The sequence below is a fragment of the Aethalodelphis obliquidens genome, unplaced genomic scaffold (assembly GCF_003676395.1).
Source record: "Aethalodelphis obliquidens isolate GAN/ISIS:26980383/991018 unplaced genomic scaffold, ASM367639v1 scaffold4, whole genome shotgun sequence".
In the NCBI taxonomy this organism is placed as follows: domain Eukaryota; kingdom Metazoa; phylum Chordata; class Mammalia; order Artiodactyla; family Delphinidae; genus Aethalodelphis; species Aethalodelphis obliquidens.
Window position 1 is genome coordinate 53,395,770 of NW_020837948.1, and position 19,674 is coordinate 53,415,443.

At 40.5% G+C, this 19,674-nt stretch overlaps 1 protein-coding gene across 1 annotated transcript in view; it reads right to left on the minus strand.

Annotated features, from left to right (window-relative positions):
• The window catches only part of LOC113617676 (ras-specific guanine nucleotide-releasing factor 2-like), a 102,135-nt gene extending 86,191 nt beyond the window's left edge, over positions 1 to 15,944 (minus strand). Inside the window, exon 1 of the mRNA XM_027101259.1 lies at positions 15,657 to 15,944. Within this exon, the coding sequence (XP_026957060.1) occupies positions 15,657 to 15,944 (288 nt within the window). The remainder of the gene's footprint in view (positions 1 to 15,656) is intronic.
• Positions 15,945 to 19,674: the final 3,730 nt, after the last annotated feature.

The window sequence follows — 19,674 nt, forward strand, 5'->3', positions numbered from 1 at the left end:
ATGTTCTGCTAAATTAGGAGGTTAGGATTAACTTATACACGCTACTATATATAAAACAGATAACTAACAAGGACCTACTGTATAGGACAGGGAACTCTACTCAATATTCTGTAATAACATATATGGAAAAAGAATCTGAAAAGAATATATATATATATATTCAGATATATATATATATATCTGATTCACTTTGCTGTACACCTAAAATTAACACAACATTGCAAATCAACTATACACCAATAAAATTTTTTTTCAAAAGTTAGGAGGACAACCAACAAAAAATAATAATAATAAAAATAAAAATGTTCTGTTTACATGGCAATTTATACCAAAAGGGAGAAAAGTATGTAAGCTGTGGATTTATTTATCTTTCAGTATACATTTTAAACACTCTCTAAAAAACGGAACTTTTAAAGCACAAATACCAATTTAGCTACATTTTTCTTCAGAAAAAACTACCTATTAATCTCACTTTACTATATTTAATATTTATTACAGTCAGAAGGATCTATACAACAGAAAGTATCTAAATGACAAAAAAAATTTTCTTCACTGATCTATTTAGGTAATATTCTCCTGCACTTAGTAAAAGTAATCTTCCAACTATTTCTTGAGGAATTTGTCATCCACTAAATATTCTCCATAGAACTTAAGAAACTTGGGCTCACAAAGATGCCGACAAACTAGTCAGAGAAGCCGTCTGGTTCTCCAAATGGATAAAATGAACAGAACACACACCTGCAGTAAGCAAACTTTCAATTAATCTGCTGTTTAAACGGCCCTCACTTAAATGAAAAAATATAATTGTAAAGAATTTAAAAGTAATATTCTTGTAGCATTTTAGTTTACAAAACACTTTTTATATAGATTGCCTCAATTAATTTAATATTCCCACTTTCTTTACAAGGTAGGAATTATCATGCCCATTTTCCAGATGAGGAAACGGTTAAGCCTCAGAATCCATACATTGTTAAAGGTGAACCTAGAACTTGAACTTGGGAACTTCACCTCAATGTACTGGGCATTCTGTACCGTTTAACCAGATGGCATGCCATTGCACCTTCAGCGCTGTAAGACAAGGACATGGCAGGAGAACAGGAAGAAGGATGATCTCAGCTTAAACTGGCATGAGGAAAATGAACTTGGATTAATAACATTCACAGAGGAAATTACAGCTAAGGCACTAGAATCACAAGATGCTACGGTTCAACCATTTGACTGCACAATTCCAGAGACAACAGGTGAAACTTGCCAGCAAAACAAATACAAGAAGATACTTTGGCCTGGAACACAAAGACTGAGTACATATAAATGCCTTCTCCTTTGCTCACATTGACATTGATGGCACAAGTTGCAAGTACCATTCTCAGTTGCCTCATGTTTCAGACAACAGTATTTGCTGGTCTGGGTCAGGAGAGACTACAATCCAGTTAGACCTAGTGGCCAAAAAGCAGGAGCATAAATCAAAGCGCTGAGGATGTGGACTCACTTCAAAACATAAGCGATCTTATCAGAGTCAAGAGACATAGCATAGGCAAGGTCAGAAATGGCAGGGAGAGCTATGTCTTCTACATCTTCAACACTGGGCCCCTCAAGGTGCTAAGCAGACACCAAGAAGGAAGCCTGTGCTGGAAATCAGCAGCACGGGAGAAAGACAGGGATGCTTTGGAAACAGACTGACCTGTTCCCCAACACCCCACTCTCCACCACATCAGCACAGGGCCAAGCATACAGAGATTATAGAGGTTACATAAACGGGTTCAAACGCTTCCCTTGGATAAATATGGGCCCATAGCTTTGCCTGTTGACATATAACATATAGTTTCCTTGGGTGGAAGCTATAACTTACTTTATGGGCTTTATGAACGTGGCCAGATCAGACTAAGACATTTTCCACCTAAACTGCAAATGTACCAAGGCAGAGAAGAATGAGATTGAAGACAAAAACTTTTCCCTCCTGGTTATATATTTCTAGCTCCTAGTTGAGGGCCAAGATCAACAAATGCTAAGTCACTAAACTAGGCTCTATTAACTAAGTTTGCCACTTAGTAAAATTCTTCCCTGGGAGAATTACTAAACCACTAAAGCGTCAGTATTCTTATCTGTAAAATAAAGAGGATACCAATATCTTGGGATGGTTGTGAAGATTAAATGAGATAATATATGTAAAGTGCTTGGCTCTTTAACCCCAAATCAGCATCTAATGGTAACTCTTACAATTGTATAATACAAAACAATATTCATAAAATACTAAAAAATTAGTATCCTAAATGAAATAGTCTAATTTTACTTTGTTTTACTTTCCAAGAAAAAAGGGCTAACTTATGCCTGGAGAAAGATGACTGCTTTAAATTAAACGCTCATCAACTAAGATAGATAGATGATAGATAGATAGACAGGTATACATACACACATAGATAGATGGTAGACAGACATCAGATACGAGAAGACAATCTAAAAGTTTAAACTAAATCTACTATGTTAGGAATAAAATGGGACTTACACCGCGGTACCCTCAAAATATACACCTCAGCACTCGGTAGTGGTATAAAGATAAACATCTGTAAAAAAATCTTACGACTACAAAATGAATTTTTTGTTTTATTTTCTTCAAAAACACCATATTCAAAGATGTTCTGAATTAAATTGATAAAACAAGGGTTAGTTGTGATTTGACTTCTTAGTATTTTATCATTACTGAATTAGAAGTAATTAACAGATAAATTTCCAGAGAAAAGAAAGAAGATAACTTTTCCACTGCTTTGAAAGGAGTTTCACTCATGTTTAGACTCACTATTAAAACTCACTTCTAAGTGGTAATGACCAGGTAGCTTGTTACAGACCCTCACCTACCACTCCAACACACACACACACTAAGAACAATTAGAAAAGCTGCACACAACACACACACACACACACACACACACACACACACACACATACACAAAATAATCCATTTGAAAGCATCAGTGAGATAACAAGGCAGCCAGGATCTTGTTAAGGTCTAAGGTATCTAAGGAGTAAAGACACCTTAGAGAAGGGAAGTCAACTAGTGGGCCTGACAGTCTTTGAAGTTGTTCCACTCAAGGAGTTTGCCAATTTCTAAGTAGTACAGAGCCAAGAGGCTAAGAGACCAGGCAGAAAGCAGCAATTAAGAGTCTGGAAATCAGCACTGAGTTTTTGGCAGTCCCATGGGGCATGTAAGAGACCAAGGAGGAAGGGGTTATGTAAACACCCAGAATGCCTGATAAGACCTCGGAAAGGCTATACTTCAGAAATTAGGACAAACTGGAATAGTGTTCTCACAAACCTGAAACCTAACTTTCATCAGCTCATTCTCAGAATGGATTAGTGTAAATTACCCCACATTAATGCCTGCAAGAAAGCAAAAGTAAACCTTCTCTGAAGGAAAACACATCACGCAGAGCCTAAAATTACCTCTTTGATTTTTCACACACAATGTCCACCATCCAAACAAAATTACAAGGCATGCAGGTGACCATTAGCTTACAGCTGAGTCCTTGTCAAAACTGACCCATAGAGGTCTTGTAACTCTCCAGCCTGAAATTCCCATTTTGGATGAATCAGCTCAGACTCAAGAACTAACAAGGTGGGAACGGCTAAAACCTTGTTTGTTCAATGGAAAAGGTATATTCAAGAATGTAGCTGGTCTGGCCCCAGAAGCATCTCAGCTTTACATTTTAAAAAGTAGCAAGTATCTCTCTGTGGGGAACTTTATCTGCTCTGCTACCTGAGGCAAAGCCACTGACTCAATAGGGTCCTTGATTCACAGGAATTCCCTACATATCTGGGCCCGGTTCCCTGATGGTTTGGCTAAGCTGAGACCCAATGGTATCCATTGGGGTGCTGTGGCTAGTCAGCCTCAGTGTCAGCTATGCAGAAGAAAAAGCAGAGGTAGTTGCTCCAGTCAGAGGGTAGGGCTCAGACTTTTGGGCTGGTGCCAATGGCAGAGCTGTTGGGTCTGCCACTTGGAAAACGATAGACTGTAAGATTAAAGAGACACTTCTTTGGAAACATGCACCTGGGAACAATCCATGTCTGCTGACTGAACTGTATGGATCAGTCATGTAGATGTCCACAGGAAGGACTGTGGAATCAAGGGCTGTGGACTCAACTGGAATCAAGCTGTGCTGGAGCCTGACTCTGTTTCTAATGCAGAAGGCTACCACTGCAGGGCACCTGTGACACCTGCCAAAAGTTGACCCATTTGTCTCACAATGGGAGAGGCCATGTCACAAGGGGTGAAACCCCTCCCACTCCTGGTAGATTGGCTACACCAGACATTCAAAGCCCTCTCAGGACTAGCAATGCTACCTCACCACTGTTGATACTTTTTTAGGTTACTGGTTAGCTGTTTCCAGTCACACCATTGTGGCCCTTGAAACTAATCTGTATACTCAACAATGGACTGACTGTCCAACCCTTTCTCCCTCATTCCCTCCTGGTCCATATACTTCAGCAAGGCAGTTTGATCAGTGAGTGCAGGTATTCCAAGAAAGGGGGCATCCCTTCTTGGCCACTTCCTGGGTAATGATCAGGACAAAAGGGGAAGAATTATAGGGCATTATACAGATAGATTTTGAAAACTGAGGATTCTGTCTTGACCAGCTCTGGGCATGATGTATTTTTCTTTCCCTAACAGCACCCCCAAGGCCAGCCTAGATGACACAACCTACAGGTGGCAGCAGAGCTGAAAGGGGGTGTCAGGGATTCAAGCTTAACTCTGGTTAAGTTTTATAAAAGTACCTTGTCCCTCTTGCACCTGACCCTTCCAGATGAAAGGTGTAGGTGCAAGTTGGGGATGACCGGAAACAAAGTGAAGTTAGAGCTTCTGAAATGGGACACCCAGTTTTGTGAATAACACTGCTATGAAAATTCTTGTACAAGTCTTTGGTGCATATACATCTATGCATCTCTAGAGGAAGAGCAACAACCCAACACCTGGGGAGGGAACACCTCAGACCCTAGAAGGTATGAGGGAGAAAAGAACATTACGATTTTTTGTCTTTTTGAATTGCCCCTGGAGCCTTCCTCCAAAGGGCAAACATCCTGGTGTGGCAGTCCAAAGCTGCTGCAAGTGCATTCTGTTTTACTTACTGCTGCATCTTTTGTGATGCACTTGATTGCTTTGACCACAGAGCAGCAAGGGAAGGCCCCAGCTCCTGCACCTTCTACACAAAGCACCTCCGGATGCTGTCCCCATCCCCATTCATTTCATGGGCAGAAAAATGCCACAAAGAAAAAGACAGAGAGTTTATACGACATTAAAGTTTTAAACTTCTCTTCATCAAATGACACCTGTAAGAAAGTAGAAAGGCAAACCAGAGTAGGAGAAAATATTTCCAATACATATAACTGACAAAGGACTCGTGTCTTCATATATACTAGGATGAACAAGATGATGTTCAATTCTTTTTGACATTCAAAAATGGCAATTCATAGAGTTTAACTTAATATTTTAAAACTCCTACAGATCAATAAGACAACTCAATTTTTAAAAAAATGGGCAAAAGGTTGAACAAGCACTTCAAAACAGAGAACAATCAAATGGTCAAGAAATACCTGAAAAGCTGTTCAACCTAATTATCAGAGAAATGAAAATGAAGACCAAAATGAGATACTGCTACACACCCACTAGAATGCTTAAAACTAAAAAGACTGATAATACCAAGTATTAGCAAGAATGTAGAGCAACTGGAATTCTTATACACTGCTAGCGGGAACATAAATTGATATACCTATTTCAGAAAACTGTTTAGCAGTAATTACTGAAGTTGAACGTAAGTAAGTCCTATGAACCAACAAGTTCATTCCTGGGTATATACCGAACAGAAATGTATACATGTACGTGCACAAAATATCTGTACAAGAATTTCCATAGCCATATTATCTGTAATAGCTTCAATCTGGAACCAATCCAAGTGTTCCATCAACAGTAGATAAAGAATGGGTAAAGAAGCTGTGTATACTCATCCAGTGGAACACTACAAAGAAACTGAAAAGGCATGAATCACAACACCCAAAGACATCGATGAATCTCACAGATGTGATGTTGAGGGAAAGAAGTCTGACACAGAAGAGTACTTATTGCATGAGTCAATGGCAAAGTTCAAAAACAGGCAAAAGCAATCCATGATGTTAGAAGTAAGGATGGTGGCTACCCATGGGGAGGAGCATTGAAGAGGAATAGACATGAGGTTAGTTTCTGGAGGGCTGATCATGTCCATGGCTTGATCGGGATGCTGCTTACGAAAATATATTCACTTTGTGAGAATTCAGGAAGCAGCACACTTACGATGTGTGCACTTTTCTATATGTATGCTATACTTTGAAAAATATGCTTATTGTTAAAAGAACAACATTCAAATAATTTTTAATATTAAAGTATTAAGAAAGTAAAGAGAAATTATGAACATGAACCCTTAGCAACACAGGAGGCCTATCAGGACCAGAGGACAGAAACTGCCTTACTGGAAAGATCTTATTGATAAGGTAAGGATGTACAGCTACTACTGAAGGAAAAGAAGGTGGCTTAAATGCATAAATATTAGTTGGTGAAAATAATATTTACTAGCTTGATGAATACACTGGACATGTCAATAATAATGTCTCTCACGCCCACCAAACTTTCCATGAAAATCCCTCACCCACAGTCCCTGCTGTTTGACAGCCAATTTATGGACCGGTCAGAGACCAATGGTCTTGTCTAGCCCCCAAAGTGTGAACTGAGTCGATCAGATTCTCTCTCACAGAAAGACGAGCTTGAATATACTGAGTGAATAAGAGATGCTGCAGTGAGAACTGAAGCAGTAAAAGCAGAGAGAAAGGGGCCACAATATGTTGAGTCAGTATCACGAGGGGCACAGCAGCCTGAAGGAGGGGAAGCAGAAATTATGAGAAAACAGAGGCAGTAAGTAACCAAAGATGCATAAACGCACTGAAAAACATGTTAGCCAGTACCAATGTCCAAAGCACAGCTAGGTCACAATAAATGTAGAGCGGTACTTGCCCTTATATTGCCCTACAATATTCCCGCTGTCCCCCACCACACACAGAGGTGCCCATTATTCAAGACAACTTGAGTTCATATCTCTCCCTTGCAATCAAAAGAGCCTAAGGCAAGGGCTTCCCTGGTGGCGCAGTGGTTGAGAGTCCGCCTGCCGATGCAGGGGACACGGGTTCGTGCCCCGGTCCGGGAAGATCCCACATGCCGTGGAGCGGCTGGGCCCGGGAGCCATGGCCGCCGAGCATTCGCATGTGCCCCCCAAAAGGGGGGGCCACAAAAAAGAAAAGCCCCCCGACCAAAAAAAAAAAAAAAAAAAAAAAAAAAAAAGAGCCTAATGCAAATAATCATGTGACAGAGACCAACTCACCCTAGAAAAGCTTAGCAACACTAGAGAAAGCAAACTGCACACTTGATTAATGAAACCTTAGTAATTGCCTTAAAATAGCATTGCCTACTGTTGGGTCTCAGAATTGATTCTGAAAGATGGATGAAACACTGATTTATGGATGACATCCTGATTGTTGCAAAACTATGCAAAATACTGAGCGATGAGAAGCATTAATGGCATCAGAGGGAAAAGCACTCACTGAACTCTAAACAAGACTCTTCCAGCTGCTGGAAGAGTTTGGTAAATGGACTTCAATAAAGAAAAGAAGATCCCTCAGTAACAGAACCACCAATAATTTAATTTCTTCTAGAGTGTGGTCAAATCATGAAAATACCTTTACACCATGATCATGGTTAAAAACTGATTTCAAATTTTTCTTTAGGATTTAACATGCCGGAACTTATTTAAAAGCTAATTCTACTACCTTTATGTCCTCACAACTACTGTCTCAAGCTTTCTCCTTTAAAATGATATCAAAGAAACAAAAAGATGATGACAATTACAGTAACACACATTAAAAGAGAAACACATTACAAACTATTTCCTGGATCGTTCTTTTCAGAGCTACACCTAGTACAATCTTCAGCGCCAAACAAAAGCTATGCCAAAAACCAAAAACTTCCTTATTTACAAGTGAAATAATGATGTCTGGGCTTTGCTTTAAGATAGTTCAACAACAACAACAACAAAGGCATGTGTGGAGAAAAACAGAGATAATAAGAAAGCTGAAGATTGTTGAAGCTCTACGATGAGTATATTGGTGTTCCCTAAACTGTTCTATTTTGTCTGTGTTAAATTAAAAGTATTTTTTAAAGAGGAAGGAAGGAAAAAAAACACCTAAGTGACCCTAGTAATGAAAGCAACAGGAAGAAAATCAAAAAAGAATTATATTAGAAAGGGAGTAATAAAAACACCAGCTGACAAATGTGCTACGTATGTGCTGGGCCCTGTGTTGAGAGCTTGGCATGGACTGTTGCCTATGAGTCTCCCAACAACTGGATGATGTAGGTACTATCGTGATCCCCAACACAGGCAGGGGTCCAGGCTTAGAAAGAGAAATTGATCATCATGTATCTGGTAAGCAGCTGAGTGGAGACTGAAACCCCCGCGGTTTAACTCCTGAACGGAACCATACACAATACTACCATCTGACCTGGAAAGTGATATTCTTAAACTGAAAAGAAAGCAAATTCATACTGGATATGAGTGGCCTCCTGTACCTATGCATCACTGACATTATGTTGTTATGACTCCTTCTGTAAAGAGTTATGATGCTCCACAGTGAGCCTGAGGCCAGGCTACTACCTCCCCATTCCCACATTTCTAACCCAGGAAACCTCCTAGCTTTCCAGTCGTCCCTCTATTTGACAGCACTAACCCTCCTGTATACATTAGTCACACAAATGGCATGAGTTCATAAATACAGTTCGGGAAATGAATCAGGCATTGTCTACATTAAATCAGAAAATGACAAAACAAAACATTTTAGGAACCTGAAAAGAATGCGAATACCAGTAACCAGGGTCCCTCAGATCCCTGGCTGTTTCCATCATCATCATTGGTCTCAGCAATGTCACAATGGTAAGTATGGGAAGAGCTAATAAAAGAAATTATGGCCTACATTTTAAACAATGAAGCACTAAAGGGTCAATAAATTTTATTTTTAAGCATAGCTTTTCTTAAGGTTGTTTTATTTGTATGTTCTCAGATCTTATGAGAATTCTATTTTTCATTAACTTACTGTACTCTGATGCTGTAACTTATACAGCCCTCCCCAACTTTCTCATTTCTTCCTTTACAGTTCAAAAAGAAAAGAAATAGGGGGCTTCCCTGGTGGCGCAGTGGTTGAGAGTCCAACTGCCGATGCAGGGGACATGGGTTCATGCCCCGGTCCGGGAAGATCCCACATGCCTCGGAGTGGCTGGGCCCGTGAGCCATGGCCGCTGAGCCTGCGCGTCCGGAGCCTGTGCTCCGCAAAGGGAGAGGCCACAACAGTGAGAGGCCCGCGTATCGCAAAAAAAGAAAAGAAATATTATTTAAATAAACACAGATCAACTCAAACTTGGTTTTTTTTCTGCCGTCTCCCTAAAAGTATATTTGAAGCATTTTGTATTCACTATGAGGAGTTTTAAGAAAAATGATTTGAATCTTCATTTTTCGTGAATAGTAAGTTTTTCCAGTGCTAGTAAAAAGGAAAAGTGTGAGAACATGTGTTTTCTGCATCCTTGTTCCACTTTATGATACCAATGTTTTCTCAAGTAAAAGGAAAAGGAAAACTTGCTGTTTGGGTTTTTTTCCCCCCCCAAATATACACACAATCATATTTGAATTCCTTGGGCAAAAATGGTAAAATATACCCTTTGGTGGAGCCAAAATAATGTATTTCTAACTTCACAATCAGCTAATATTTGAAAATTACACCAACTGAAATGTAATGAATAATTCTGGAATAATGGTTAATTTTTAGAATAATGGCCAAATATTATACAGTAACCAAACGTTTACCATAGTGCTATATTGATACCTAACAAATACCGTTTCTAGTTTTGTTTCAATATTAACTAAGATTTTACTATACATAGTCTTGAATTAAGATAAACTAATTTCAGAGAGGAATTTATACCATGATTAACTTAAAATCATTAGTCCTGTATAATAAAGCACCCCAAATTGTACACCGATTGGATTTACAACTCATGTCTTGAAATACATGTCTTAATGACACAAATAAAAACCTATAAACTCCAACATATATAACTGTATAACAAATGTTTAATATTTAATGATGGAAGATAAACTCAATAAACATACACACAACATACACACACATATCCCTTTCTTTTTTTTTTTTTTTTTTTTTTTTTGCTGTACGCGGGACTCTCACCGTTGTGGCCTCTCCCGTTGCGGAGCACAGGCTCCGGACGAGCAGGCTCAGCGGCCATGGCTCACGGGCCCAGCCGCTCTGCGGCATGTGGGATCCTCCCAGACCGGGGCAGGAACCAGTGTTCCCTGCATCGGCAGGCGGACTCTCAACCACTGCGCCACCAGGGAAGCCCCTGTCCCTTTCTTATAGGACAAATAAACAGGCATAAAAACATAAAGCTACTTTAAAATTGTGAAATTAGGATTTCAGACCTGAGTGAATCCATATTACTTGTCAATATGGTTTATTTCATTACAAAATAATCTTAAATACTAGCTTTTTCTATTCTACAAAATTAAAATTATACTGACGTAGCATGCATATTTATTGAAAAATATGGACAAGGTCAACTAAAAAGTATAATCTGCATTAAACAAACAGCAATACCAACAACTGTTTTAACAAACTACTAATATTTGCTTGCTAAAACCAGAAACATTTGCTTATCATACATGCTTTAGGACTTATCATCCAATGAAAGAAAAATATCTCTATTTTTTAATTCCTGAAAGAAAGTAAAAAATTTGTTATCACACTACAAATATTTTCCACCATTTAGTAGTACATTTAGCGCTCACTTATTAAAACCCACAGAAAAATACTTGTCCCAATAAAAATTCATTTTTATGTACATCTGTCACATCAAAGATGGATTTTTCTATGTAGAATTCTTAACGATAAGTACAATAATACAAATAGTAAGGTTTAGTGTGTAGTCAAAATTAAAAGAACTATATTTTTCTAATCCATAGGTTATATTTCTTCATTTAAATCTAAATTGGAAGAATGATTACAAAGTTCAAGTGATAAGTCATTTCTTTCCTAAATTACATTTTAAAACGTTTTACAAGATTTAACAAATACTTTTATTCCGTTTGCCCTTTATTTGTGTTCAATAAAACACTGAAAAGGAAACACTGAGTTTGTTATTATACTTCAATTAAACAACATGAACTGGAACAAAAACCCATGATCTACACTCCCCACCCTCTACAAATATTTCAGGGCTTACGTGCAGCTCTGCCTAATTTGATAAAATGATTAAAATCTTCTGCTGGTGGACAAGTTTGGAAGGCTAAAATGACTGGCTAGAAATGAGGTGACAGGGGAAATCACATAACCCTTAATCCCTTTAAAATTAAATCAACATGTTTAATTCAGCACTAATATGACAAGTATCTACTACTTTAAACCTCCAGAACTAAGGATTCCATCCACCCACCCACCACCCACCCCCACTGAAACAACTGAAATCAGGCTGAATAGACCACTTAACATTCCCAGGAAAATAAGAGTAAAGATGGCTTTGTTCCTATATGTCTCTCCTGCTAGCAGGCAAGACAGATACAACCACTTAAACAGATCAGGCTAATTGGGATGTGTATTTTCACCCTCAGAGCAAATATTTTTAAAGATTCCTTACTGAAGTAAACGAATGCCATGTAAAACTGTTTAAACATAAATCTCATTTTTCTTTGAAAATGTAATGGTCTGCAATTGTATTTCTCAAGAATCGAACCTGTCCTGTAAATGGTTTTTAAGGGGAAATAAGAATAAACAAAACAGTGATTCACATACTACAACCCCAGCCCCTATTCCACCCAAATTTGAAATTTCTTGAACCTCAGTGGATTTAAATAGTCTCCTTAGTAAGGCACTCTTCAAGATTATTCAATCTTCTTACCTAGAGTTGGACTTTGGTCATCTCCTAAAACTCTTTAAGCCTCAGTCTTATCATAGGTAAAAATGAAAGAACATTACCAGTCTCCAAGAGCTGAAGTGAGGTTCAAGTTAGATTCAATAATGGAAGATAACACTGAGCTTGGCACATAGAAGGTACTTACTACATACAAATTCCCTTCCTCCTTAAACACCTTCACCTGGAACAAAAGGTAAGTTTTTCATTTTCCATAAATGGAGCTCTTTTAGAAAGAAGTACCATGAACACACATTTTCAAGAAAATGAATATCACTTAAAATTTTCCGTAACTGAACACATTTTGATTATATCACCATAACTATCCCTAAGAAATAGCTGCTATAGAAGGTTGATAAGAGAGCCTTGCAATCTCCCAAGGACCTACCAAAGTGAAATCTTGGGACACGATTGAGAAAATGGAGCAATGCAAATATTCCTTCAACCTATGCACATTTGGAAAGTGAAAAATACCTTTCTTTTTTCTTCTTAACTGGAAACAGTTTGAGATAAAATGGTCAAAGAAAGGAAGGAAGGAAGGAGGGAGGGAGGAAGGGAAGGAGGAGAGGGAGGAAGGGAAGGAGGAGAGGGAGGAAGGGAGGAAAGATGGAAGGAAAGAAGAAAAAAGGAAAAAACCTTAATTTTCTTTTGTCAACCAACTTACTTTGAATTATTATTTAGAAGAAGCAAACCAATGAATGTTTTCTTCTTATAACTTACCACAGTTAATTAGAATTTTTAAATTATTTGAAGGAGAAATAGAATTTAAACTGGCAAGAATGATTAGAGGCATTTTATAGCAAGAATTACATCAACTGTCACTGTCATTACAATGTGTCGCCCTCCAATATGAATGATAAGAACGTCTTTGTCTCAAGCAGTCATGTTTCTATAGTTTTGCACATCTGCTGACTGGATTTATCAGAATATGCACTTCAATCACCTGCTTGGCCTTAACTACTCAGATGCAGTGTTTATTACAGAGACTGATAATCTTTAAATCTTGTGAAATTGTCTTTCACATCCTGTGCACAGCAAAAAGCTCACACTTTTGTTATAATCTTAGAAAGAGGAGATGTCACTATTGGAAGATAACTCAGAAATCATCCTAACCAAACTCTTAATTTTTATTAACACATCTGAAAACAGATTTCATTAATAGAAAAAACAGAGGAAATGTTAAGAGATTTGCCTTTAAGAAGTCACACAGAAATTCTGGAGGAAGCCCATTCTGCCTCCCTAAGTCCCGTTTCAAGTCCTAACCTTCAAGTATGTTTATGGGGTTGATGGAGACATATATGTGGAAAGTTCCAGAAGCATATTTGGAGAAGCAGACCTTGAAAGGATCCCTGCTCAGCGCCTCACATCCACCCTCTACCTCACCAGTTTCACAGGTCCACCATGTCTAGGTGCCTGAGATGAAGTGAGCACATTAGCAATACAAATTAACTGAAAGAGAACCAACTGCATAAACTGTAGATTTAAGGTAAACTTTTTTTTTCTTATCTTTGCAGTTTCTTCTTCATTCTTCAAACACACCCAGACAGACAGTGTTACACAAAAAATATCAGCCTGCTAAGCCAACCCAAGTCACAGAAGCATGTCTAACACAAGACAAACTGACAGATTTCCCAATCCACCTCCTAATCCATTTCAGAGTGCTTGCTTCTCTACATCTCAGCTTTACTACAAACACCAAAGGTTCTAATTTCTAACCTCAAAGAGATGTATAAATGATTGAGAAATACTCATAACTTGTATGATGATAAACAGAGAAAAAATTCTTAATAAGGGGACCTTTTTAGGACTTCCATTAGAAAGTGGCATGAAAGTCAAACTATTTGGAGGTTACATTTCTTTATAAAGTATAAAGAAAATTGTCCTGAAGATGAGAGTCTGGATATTCTCCAAGTAGAAAAATCTTGGTTTTCATATGTTAACAGGTCAGACAACCACGTTAAGGTGCAACAGGTAACAACTCCCCACTCCCAGCTCATAACAAAAGTGGCTATCTCCTGATACTATTATAAACACAAAAAGAAAAAATTATTTGTAATTGGGTCAATGATGTATCTTCAGAATAATTTCAAGTACCCTATTTTAGTATAGACATAATAACACTTTAAAAACCTACTGGTTTTTGCTCCCATGGGCCTTGGAACACATGCCTTAAAAAAAAAAAAAAAAAAAACTCACCAATAGAAAAGAAAAAAAAAAATAGATCCTGAAAAAAGTCTCTACCTATTTCCTCAAAACCCTTCCTCCTGCTCTCAGTTTAATTTCTAAAATGCCTGACTTGAAATTTAAACTTATATTTCCAGTATCTATATCTACAAAATTGGAAATCAGTTTTTCAAAGAACTCTCAACATGCCCTCAAAAACCAAAGGGAATATTTTTAAATTTTTGGATGTATAAGTGTTATACCAAGTTTAATCAGTTAAGTCTGAATGATTTATAGTGAAACCACAGTGAAAAAAATCAAACTTCTGGTTGATCTAGTTTTAGCTCCTCTTAATTTTACACACTGTTTTATGAGCCCCCAGGGGTTATGTAGGCATCTTACTCATCTTTCCATCCCTAGCGCCTCTCACAGCCGCCCTCAGGGATTTGCAGTAGAAGCTGTTTGGCCTGACTTACATGGAAAATTAAGCTGCTAAAAATTTTTATGCAACAACAAAGACCATCAGCCTCTTTTTTTCAAGGTGGAGATCTAGAAGCAAAGTGAGAACATTTGGAAGCATAAAATTAGTCTGCTTTAACTTTAATAAGAAATGGTGATTGAAAAAAAATACAAATTCTGCACTTGCAGGAATGGGAGGCGGTGGGGGGGGGCGGGAGTTACTAAATCTGGAGGATTTTTTCCTCCTTAAGTGCAAAACATAGCAAAACTAATAAAATTATGACCCAGAATAAAAAGGTCACATTCATTTTCAAAGCATTCATTTAAAAGTATACAGAAGCGTTCTTTAAAAATGCCCGCATATTTACACATAGCAGGAATGTGGCTACCAAATATTAATCCTGAGGGAAACGGATACACATTTACCTTCATAATTAGACACAGCAGGCCAAATGTTAAAGTAAACTGACATAAACCACAAAGACAGATTGAAAGTGACCAACAGAAAGTGCCCGTCAGTCCTGGGAGCCCCGCTTGTTCCCTGCACAGCCATTGATCAAACATCTGCAGGCAAAGAAACCTACACTCACTAGCTGGGTGACTGAGAAACCAAACTTTTACAAATAAGTTAGTTCCGTCTTGCCAATCTAAATCCAACAGGTGTCAACCCGCGTCGCCACACTAAGTCCTTCCGAACAGGTTGAAGAGAAGCAATGTAAGGTTAGCAAGGAAGCTGCAATGACCCGACAGATTTCGGGGTCTCGGAAAATATAAAGCCGAGCCCCTATTCCAACGGATCACAAGGAGATGCACGACAAGGCGGGGATGGAGATGGGGAGGCCGAGGAGGGGAGCTGTCCTGCCACAGACGCCGCAGGGGAATCTCGAAATCTCGGAAGGTGGTCCCACTGTCGGATCGGGCCCTCGACCTCTGGGCTTAGAAGAACTGGGTATTGCCGCGGCCGCAGGCAGGGAGACGGGGAGGGGATGGCGCGTGGTACCTGCTTATCCAGAGCGTCCCGGGCGCCGCCCGGCCCGGCCCCGGCCCTGGGCGGCGCGAGTGCCCGCTCGCAGCTGCAGCCCTCCAGGAGGTACATGCCCGCCGGGCGGCAGCTCTGCTCGCCCTCAAAGTAGAAGAGCACATTCTGGTAGAGGGCGAACCACTTTTCGTGCCAGCGGCTCGCCTCGGTTGCCTTCTTGCTCAGGAAGCCGCGCTTGGTGCCCTCTTTGCGGGCTAGGAAGGCCAGGTACAAGGCGTGCCCCTCGTTGTAGCGCACGCTCTTCTGCATGGTGAGGGCGCTGGGGGCTCACCCCTGCCTCGCGGCCATCTCCCGCCGGCTCGTCCGAAGGCGCGCCCGCTCGGCTCCCGACGGCGGAGGACTCCCCCTTTCCGGGCGCCGCGCACAGGGCACGCCGTCTGCCTTCCGGGCGCGGCGCGGCGCGGGTCCGAGGGGCGCTGGGCTGTGGTCGGGGCACGTTGTCTTCCGCCACCGCCGCCCTCCCGGCCGAGCGAAGCCCCCGGAGCCCCCGACGCCCGCGTGGAGAGTGGCCCCGCGAGGGCAGCCGGCCGCCGTTGCTTTGCCCAAAGTTGCGGGAGCCCGAGCCCCCGCGGCGGGCTGGGGCGGCGCGACGCGCCGCAGCCTGTGGAGGACTGTCCTCGGGCAACTCGCTCCGGGAGACAGAAGGTAAAACGTCACGTGGGAGATCAGCTGTAATCGGCTTGGAGACCGATTTAAAGGGCAAAGTCAGCGCGGCGGCGGTGACGGCGGCGCAGCCCGCTTAACCGCGGCGCGCGTCCCTCCCTCGCCCGCCGGCCAGGCCGCTGCCTCTGCTCCGGCCGCGAAGGGGCGGTTCGCGCAGAGGTGGAGGCGTGCGGCGACGGCACACACCCGCTCACACGCGCGCTCGAAAGCACGCGCGCACACACACATACACACAAGTATATAGACTCACAAACACAGGCAAATGCACACTCACAGGGTGCACACAGTCCAAACACTTGCGTTTGCACAATTACACACACGCATACAAACAGGAACACACAAATACACAGTCACAGACACCACACACTCCAAAACACACAAATATATTCGCACAAATACACAATGCAATACTTAAGCACACAGAAAATTATGCACTCACATGTATACAAATAACACCCACAACGTGCATTCCAACACACAGAAATACAAACCCATCTACAAATACACACGTAGGCAACCACACACATGCACACTCTGACACGCTCGCCCACACACATTTACACACACAAATCATACACTCATTCACACGTTCAACCAAACTCATGCACACAATATAGACACATGCACACTTTTACACTCATACCCACACCCATACAAACTGCACACAAATACACACCCATACACAACACGTTTATATTCACACATTCATGGTCATACACTCTCACAGACAAATGATCATATACAAACACATACATGAACACACATACACGAACACACAAATGCACGAACACATTCACTCAAAAGTACACACAAATAACATTCATACACAAGCAGTCACAAACATACAAATACACATTCATGCAAATTCATACACTTCCACAAACCCACTGACACATACAACACACCTGCCACATCCACATCCTCACACTCATCCGCGACTGTGTTTCCATGGCAGTGGGTGGAGTCACAGGATGGCTTTGCATAACGGGCAACCTTGACTTTTCCACCTGTACCTGCACTGCTGTATTTAAAACTCGAGGTGAAGGTTAACAAGTGTGACTCTCCTGTTCCCAGAAAGGTATCGGATGCTGTTGGTTCCCTGTCAATGACTGTGATTTCTCAGGATTAAGATGAAAGAGACTAAATTTTAAGTACAGAGTTTTCAACCAGGAAAAAATACCCAAACCGGGAGACTTGTGGCCCCTGACAGAATCGATTACTCAGAGGCCACGTTGTCATAGGTTCACTAGATACCCTTGCTGGGACTGGGATTCATTGGATAAATAAATCTCACAGGTTCAGCCAGAAAACCAGGACCCCTAGTATACAATATAAGTGGAAAAGAAATGATGTGCACAGCAGCTGTGAGAGAAAGCTAGTGAACACTCCAGGGAGTACCAGTGTTTGATTCTGCTATATACATTTTTTAGTCCCCTTAGTCACTTATCATAAAAATGGTTTGTCAACGTATTTATTGTTAAAGACAAAATAATAATGATAATAATAAAATCCTTTTCTGGGCCATGAATCTGCCACAATACACCTGTCTTGTACCACTAGTTGTGAGTTCATTAACTGGTAGTCCAGGGGTTCTGCTGTAAGTTGTGTTTTTGCAGAATATTTTAACCCTGCCTCACTGAGCAGCTGAGTGTTTCCATTTTACCTCAAAAAAAAAAATCACTATTAAAAACTATACAATAGGGAAATTGCCATTTGAAATTACAGTATGAGCACTGTGGTCATTTTCCTTTACATATTTTTAAATATCTAAAGGACAGTGCTTTGCAGATTTGGGTTTAACTCAGCTGGGAGCTTGCATTGTTCTTTAGAGGAGATACAAGCATAGAGACACTAAGTAAATGTGGACAAGGTTTTGAGCCAGATTCTAGATGCAGAAAAGTTGGCAATTGCCTCAGGAGGCTTTTCATTGCCTTCTCTGTGATCTAAACCCCATAAGCGAGTTGACAGCAGTATAGTTGACGAGCTCCATTTTTGAGTGGAAACCATTAAGTGTGTGAATTCAGTACAAAAACAGTTTTGCAATGAGTATTCAGAACTCCTAACCACTTGTGTTTTTTCAGATGTGAAACTTTTTTTTTCCCCAATAAGCAATGTCTCTGGTGTTGAGGCTAATTTCAGTGCTTATTTATCCCTTCTGTCTACTCAAATATCCTTTGATTTGAACCACAGGAAGTATTCTTCTCAGCCTCTGGTGTGTCATCACTTCCCACCATGGACGGTGTTGTGGCCATCATATGCCCCCCGATAGCAAGAGAAAGGAACTCTGATTTCTTCCAAAATTTGGCTGGTGACCATTATGGGTTTTAATTATGGAAATTCACTGGGAGAACTACTTATTGATCACCTGTTTATGTCCTCAACACTATATTTAAGTGATGTAGAGGATATAGGGAAAAGACTTTGCCACTGCCCCTAGGTGCTTAGTCTACTGGGAATAGGATTTAATGTTTAGGCACTTCTCACCTAACTGTTCCTCCAAGGCACAGCTGCACTACCCAGTAGGAGAGCTTATGTGCAGTAGGTATCTATGCGATTCATAAATATTTCCCAAATTAATTTAATATTCGGTCGCTGAATTATTAAAGAGGGCACACACATTAGCAAACATTAGATCATTCTGTAAGACTGTAAGAGCCGGAAACAACCAAAACTTCCTGGACTTTCTAGAGAAGCTATATCCAGTGACTGCCTGATGGGCATTTGTGGACTTTTAGCTTCCTTCATCCATATGGAAACTGCACCCCTGGAATGGTGCCATCTTGAAAAACAAAGGGCCTGGAGGTTATGTAAATGAGGATGCTTTTCCTCCCAGCTGATCAAACAGGCTGGCAAAAGGGACTGTGTTCCAAGTGGGTGGAAACAAGCTCTTCTATGAATTCATTATTTTTCCTTCTTGCGTTTCATGGACTCTTTCCCAAAAGGGTCCGTTTAAGTTGATTTTCGAGAACAACAGTGCATTTCTCACTGATAATGATGAGAGTGTCCTCTTTGACTTTTTCTAGGCAAGTTAAGAGAAAAAAAGTTAGCGATGAACTATCATATCTGGAAACCCTAATTACTACTTGTAGAGAGAGATGATTTCCAGATAATTTGACAAGAAAGGAAGGGAGGGAGAGAGGGAAGGAGGAAGGAAGGGAGGGAGGAAGGAAAGAAGGAAGGAAAAGAGAAATTTTCGTCTGAGTTGTCCAAAGCTATTAAGGTTGGGGAGGTGGAGTAGGGGAGCTCCTTCTACATGAATAGAACCTAATCCATAGCTTTTCCAAATCCCTAATTCATGCATGAGAAGACATCCCAG